Source organism: Brachycentrus maculatus, unplaced genomic scaffold (assembly GCF_059751285.1).
Source record: "Brachycentrus maculatus isolate JH-2025_06_01 unplaced genomic scaffold, ASM5975128v1 h1tg000237l, whole genome shotgun sequence".
Classification (NCBI taxonomy): Eukaryota; Metazoa; Arthropoda; class Insecta; order Trichoptera; family Brachycentridae; genus Brachycentrus; species Brachycentrus maculatus.
Genome location: NW_028280988.1, coordinates 785,725 through 792,500, shown reverse-complemented (window position 1 = coordinate 792,500; position 6,776 = coordinate 785,725). Strand labels below are relative to the sequence as shown.

Sequence of the window (6,776 nt, the reverse complement as noted above, 5' to 3'; positions counted from 1 at the left end):
ATTTTCACTCGATTCTAATACTGGATTCCTGCTTAGACAATCTGCTTCTAAATTCTTCTTTCCTGGATTATATTTTATTTCAAATTCATATTGCGATAAATAATATGTTAAATCACCTAACTCTTCATCGGTCCTAGATTTCAGATTCATATTTTCCAAAGGTTTGTGATCTGAATAAACCGTAAATGATTTACCTATTAACCAGTATTGCCAGTATCTTACTGCTTCCTAAATTGCTAAACATTCTAAATATATTGCTTTTTTTTTCTTCTGAGCTTCATTTAGTTTTTTTGAAAAGTATGCCACTGGTTTTTCTCTACCATCGGGCTGCTTTTGTTTCAAAATGGCCCCAACACCTTCTAAAGAAGCATCGGTATAAATGTTGATTGGTAAATCCTGATCAAAAATTTCTAGAACGGGCTGTGAGCAAAGCATGCTTTTTGTTATTTTAAATGCTTTTTGGCATTTATCACACCAAATAAATTTTTGATTTTTCCTTAGTAAGTTATGCAATGGATCTAGTATTATTGCACTCTTTGGTATGTATTCATGGTAAAAGTTTATTTTCCCCAGAAATTGTCTTACATTTTTTATCGTTTTTGGAACAGGAAAATTCTTTATTGAAATCAAATTATCCTTTACTGGTTTTATTGAATTATTTTGAATTATATGACCTAGATATTTTACCAAGTCTGACGCAAATGCGCATTTTGTAAATTTTAACCTGAAACCTTCCGTTTCGATCGCTTCCAGCAACTGCGTTAGATGTTTAATGTGCTCAGCAAAAGTTTTAGAAAATATAAGAATATCATCTATGTAATTAACGGTGAAATCAGTAAGTTTATACTTTCTTAATATGTTACCTAGTATCCTTTGAAAAATTGCTGGTGAGGTCTTCAATCCAAATGGTAGGCAAGTCCATTGGAAATGTCCTTCTTGTGTAACAAATCCCGTCTTTTTTCTGTCTTCGATTCGTAAAGGAATAGACCAAAACGCTGAGTTTATATCTAGTGTTGAAAAAAATTTGCAATTCCTGGTCTTTATCATTAGGTCTTCAATTAAAGGAAATGGTTGGGCTTGAGGCACTACTATTTTATTCAAGTCTCTGAAATCTATACACAGTCTGGATTTTTTGTTTTCCTCTTTTTTAAATGCCAATGTAACAGGTGCAGCAAATGGACTGTAGGATTCTTCTATTAGCTTATTATCCAGTAATTTTGCAATTTGTTTTTCTATCTCCTTTTTATCTTCTACAGTACATCTGTAAGGCCTCTTACTGCAATATCTGTCTACTAGTAAGTCTATCCTCGCTTCGTATCCACTAACAGTGCCGATATCATATTTGTCTTTTGCAAAAACGGATTTATATTTGCAAATCAGTTCATTTATTTTAGATTTTTGAAATTGATTTAAATGATTTATTTTTATTTCAAAATCTTCTTCTTTTACATGTTCATTATAATTTATTTTGCATTCCTCGCTGTTATTATTTTCTGTATTTTTAAATTCACTATTTTTAATTTTATATTTTGTAGAAATTTTTTCTACTTTCTTTTTATTTTCATTTTTCAAGCATTGTCTCTGTGTTATTTTTAAGTCTTCATTTTGGATTAGTTTAAATTTTTTTATCATATCTAATCCTATCAAAAAATCATATTTGAAATTTTCTTCATCAATAATATATACATCAACGTTTTTTTCCAATTCAAATATTTTTATTTTCAAAGTCGTCAAACCGTTTGTCTTTTTAACACCATTAATTGTTACTAAATCTGCTTCATTCATATTGTTTCCTTTTCCTTTTAGTTTTAATAACTTAGAATTTATTAGAGAAACATTTGAACCTGAATCGTAAATTCCAAATATTTCAATTTGATCATTTAGTAATAGTTTGACATTTATTAATGGTGTTAATATTCGTTTTTTTGATCGGTTTCGTTTAACTTAGCTTCTATAACTGAATTGTTTACATGTCTGATAGTATTTTTATTATTAAACTTATCATCCTCCTTTGTTCTAAACCAGCACGTTACTTCAGGGTGATATCGAGTTCCCTTATTTAATTTTTCACAAATCTTACATGGACTTTTATCTTTAATTTTACCACTAGTTCTTAGATTTCCATATCTTCTTTGACCCGAAAACCTTTTTTTATTTACAATGTTTTCGTGTTTTTTTACTTCATTGAATAAATCGACTGTATCTTCTAATTTTTCTCTATCAATCTTATTAATTATAAATTCTGGTAAACCAGCCACAATAAGATCTACTAAGGTACCCATGTCGATCGTTCTTCTCATCTCCAACAAAAGTTTTTCCTTCCTTATGGCATAGTCTAACAAGGAACCATCGTTATATTTAAAAGATAATGCAAACATTACATGGTTCCATCCCTTGTTTGTAAATGTTTTACAAAAGTTGTTTTTCCATACTATCCATTCTGAGTTCATGGAAAATTTTATCATCATCGAACTGTACCAATCTTCACAACTTTTATCCATAAACGATCTTAATATTTCAATTTTTTTCTCATCCGTTGTCACCTCAAAACGTGTACATTCTTTTTCAAAAATATCCATCCACTGGTTTGCATTAGGATTTTTGCTTGTAAATTTTTCAATGATGAACTTCTCTGAAATATCTTTTAAATTTTGATGTTTGCTTACCTGAGCATTTTGTATTAATTTTTCTAGTAAGTTTTCTAATGTTTGAGGAGCAGTATCCATTTTATTTTTATTTTGTTTCTTCATTTTTGATTAACAAAATTGTCGTTTTATAACGTGGTAATATTTTCCTTTTGAAAATTAAGTGTAAATAATATGTAAAGTGGGTGTATAATAATAAAATAAACAATGTGTTGCTTTGTAATTAAAGAAACGACAATAAAAGTTTATTCTTAATTAATCTTTACAATAATTTTTATATCTATCTGATTCTGACAGTTATTTTTTCCTATCGGATCTCTTTTGTTTAATTCTGTGCGACGCATGCGACATCTGTGGTAGAACTGTTTTATAATATGTAGGTACTTTTTGTAAGTACTTAATAAAATGTATAGGTAGGTACCTAGTTATTTTATTACATATATATATATATATATATATATATATATATAGGATTATATTTGTGTTAACTCTTAAATTAAGAGTGCAAGACAAAATTTAATGAATTAATTTATTTTTCTTCTAACCCTTATCCGCATCCAATGGTGCATTGGGCACTGCATCATATTCACGCAGTGTTATCTTGATTTCTTACATGAAGGCAGGTGATCACTCGTGCGCTTCAGGGACCAGTCAAGGGTTTAATTAAATAAATATTATAATGTAAAACCATTAATATTTATTTTCACCCCTCCCTGGGAATCGAGCCCGGCAACTCCAGCAAGGTGTCTAAACGCGCTAACCATTACACCACGAAGGCAGACAATTATTCCACTATCCCAATATATATTGCTAAGTGATATTTAAATAAAATATAAAATTATTATTATTTTTTTTTTTTTTATTCGCCCGGATATTGCAAATAAAGAAAACAAAATTATTTAAATTAATTTTGCCAACCCATCATTATGAGCTTCAATATGTCACACTTATGTACTTAATGCGATCATTACGTAACTAATCAATTGTTGGACTAACCTTGGAAAAAATGGTGTTCATAAACCATAATTGTCGTAATGGCTTTAGTGACGTTGTACATATTTTTTGTCGTTATTGAACAGAATTATCATCCATTTTCAGGCATATCGCGTCATTTCCTAAGTAGGCTTTTTAAAGTATAAAAGCCAATTTTTTTACTGAATACATCAGTCTGCCGTATTATTTCACAAATAAAAATGATAAGCATTGCTTTCGCCGTTTTATCTGTTCTGCTGGTAAGTTTTTTTTTATATCCTAAAGGTGTTGTTTTTTAATGCTTTCAAGTCTAAAATAAGATACCTTCACATTATATGACCAGCTGTTTTGCTTGTTGGAAGTTCTCAGAAGAAACTGTGTAATCAAGGAATGAGAATCTCAAGAAACATTTTTAATCAGTCATTAGTGAAATTTTCTTATAAGAACCTTTCGAGATAATTTATATATGTAAATTTATATGTACTCGTGTATATGGTATGTAATAAAATCTTAATAAATAAATCGTTGAATTAAATACGATAAACAGTAATTAAAATAGTAAATTATTATTTGGTCTCGAATTTGTATATGTTAATTATGAATATAGTTAAAACACAATTTGTCTCTGTGTGTACTCGTATGTGTATAATTTTAATAATTTCTATCAATTTTTTCACTCATTATAACTATAGTAGTTGCTTTTTAAAAACTTCATTAACATATTGATTCTCATTCAAATTCAACTCGGTTTACAAAGCTATGAAAAAATTGCGATAAAAATGATGATCAAACTCTCCTTTTTGATAAGACGATAATTGACCTCAAGTAAAGTTGACTATAGCCACTCACCGCCAAAGATTGGTAAAAAAAGAACAGATATCAAGGCCTACAGAACATGGAAAAAAGAGTATCATGCTTGCGTTAAACTGAAAAAAAATTAATCTGTTCCAGTGAATCAATCGGTGGTTAATAATTAATTTTTGGTTATAGATTTCATCAGCAAATTCACAGGACTGTAATGGTGGACCACCAAGAGTTCGTCCATCGGAATGTTGCCCAAACTCAAATCCTCAATTCATAACTCCTACCGCAGCTGCAGCTTGCGGACTTCCAGATATGGGCAACGGGCCTCCCTCAGGGCCGCCATCTGGGCCCCCTTCCGGCGGAATGGGACCACCATCTTGTGAAACAACACAGTGCTTCCTAAAGCAAATCAACCTCCTCACTGCAGATAACAAGATCGACAAAGTAGCGATGCGAGCTTACCTTGACGCAGAACTTTCGGGAGATTGGAAGACAGTACTGGACAGCGCCATCCAAACATGCGATAGTAATGCAGGCTCTGACGACTGTGAAGTGAGAGGCTACATTCACTGCATTAAGAAAAATCTCTTTTTGAACTGCCCAGCATCCATAGCGGTCGCGTCTTCGGAATGCACCGATATGAAGTCGTTTATGGAGAAATGCCCAAACCCACCACAAATGGGATAATAAATTAACACAAAAGCTTTGTTTTTACATAAATTTATTAATATATCACAAATTCAGTGTTTTGCATAATTAAACTGTTGTTTTATTATCCATTTTCATGTGCCAATTTATCAAAGTATTATGAAATATGATTTTAACTTTCAATCATCACGTTGGAACGAGAAAATTGTGAGACCGGTAATCAGTAATTTTCAGGGTTTTATTCTGCTTTTTAGGTATGTAATTGGATTTCAATATTTCCTCATTTCTGATAGCTTCAACGTCGTTGTATTGAACTTGTACCTAGTCACGCTGCTATAGTTCAGTCTGGTTTAATGGGGAAACAAATTTGAACAAACGAACATTTTGATTTTTATTTTTAGGCAACCGTTTTGGTTATAAAGTGTATTTTTTTCTTATTTAAGTATGTGTGTGTGTGTGTGTGTGTGTGTGTGTGTGTGTATGTTTGTGGATAGGTTTCTTGATCTTTATTCATGACAGGAAAATATTTTTGCTTAAGGTACACCCACAAAGTTTATATAAGTTGTGAAAAGGATTCGTTCACTCTTTTTTTTAATCGATCGCGGATATACCTGTAGTGATTGGCAGTTGTTCTTGATCGGCAGGTTTTCTAGTCAACAAATCCCTGCTCCAATTATTCGGGAAAAACTTCTACGGAAATCGTTTTGTACAGTCCATAACTCTATTAGATTTTTCCTCTTCCTAGTGAAATACTTCATTCGTATAACCATTCTAGGAGTTTCATTATCGTTTTTTTTAGTATTCCGCTCACGTTTCACGCCTGAGTCGGAAAGTTTTATTGAACAACTGATAATATTTTTACACTAACGCGAGAATTGTGTTTGAATTAGTTACGATCAAGAATAAGACATGACTTAACTGGAGAAACGCAATACAGTAATGATACTAACATTATAAAATTAAACAACTTTATTTTAACCACATTTTATCATCAGTACACTTTAACCCACCGGTTTCAACAAAAACCTTGTCATCATCAGGGTTCATTAAATTCTAAAACATTAAAATACTCATAATTAATTACATTCCCTTACCAAAAACTAAATCCTAAATTTAAATTTGAAGTATTTCATATTTGTTTTTGGTAAGGGAATGTTATCAATTATGAGTATTTTGATGTTTTTAATGTTTTAGAATTTAATAAACCCTGACGATGACAAGGTTTTTATTAAAACTGGTACGTTAAAGTGTACTTATAATAAAAAGTGGTTAAAACAAAGTTGTTTAAAACAAATTTTATAAAGTTCATAAAATGTGCCACAAAGTATCTGCGAAAAACATTCAAGAAATAATGACACTAACCCTAATGTATGGAAGTGAAGCATGGATTTGGCAAAAGAAGTTTGAAAGTAGACTGGCTGCAGTCAAATGCAATCTTTCAGACAAATGTGCGGCAAAACGATGTATGATGGTTATAATGATTTCATATTTTACTGGACTGGTACTGAAGCGTAGGGTGTTGTTGTTGTTCCTGATAGGTGCAGTCTACGATCAGAATGGCATTATGTCTCCAATTCTAGTATTAGAAGCGATTATTGTTTACATGCGGCGATATTTGAATTTAAGCATTTTGGGTAATATATCCAGAATAAAACAAGGTTTTTGTTGGATTGAATTCTACATTTATTTATGTATGTATCAAACGTA

General features: G+C 31.0%; 1 protein-coding gene across 1 annotated transcript; it reads left to right on the top strand.

The window, feature by feature from the left end:
• Positions 1-3,838: 3,838 nt before the first annotated feature.
• Positions 3,839-5,108, top strand: LOC148306579 (general odorant-binding protein 68-like). The gene is made up of 2 exons (XM_088264726.1): positions 3,839-3,877; positions 4,608-5,108. The coding sequence occupies exons 1-2, from the start codon at positions 3,839-3,841 to the stop codon at positions 5,106-5,108; spliced, it is 540 nt and encodes a 179-aa protein (XP_088120852.1).
• The last annotated feature ends 1,668 nt before the right edge of the window (positions 5,109-6,776 follow it).

Bases quoted from the DNA above. Each gene is read 5' to 3' on its own strand.
- LOC148306579 (XM_088264726.1), top strand. From the start codon at position 3,839: ATGATAAGCATTGCTTTCGCCGTTTTATCTGTTCTGCTG. The intron at 3,878-4,607 runs GTAAGTTTTTTT...TTTTGGTTATAG, and splicing joins CCGTTTTATCTGTTCTGCTG to ATTTCATCAGCAAATTCACA.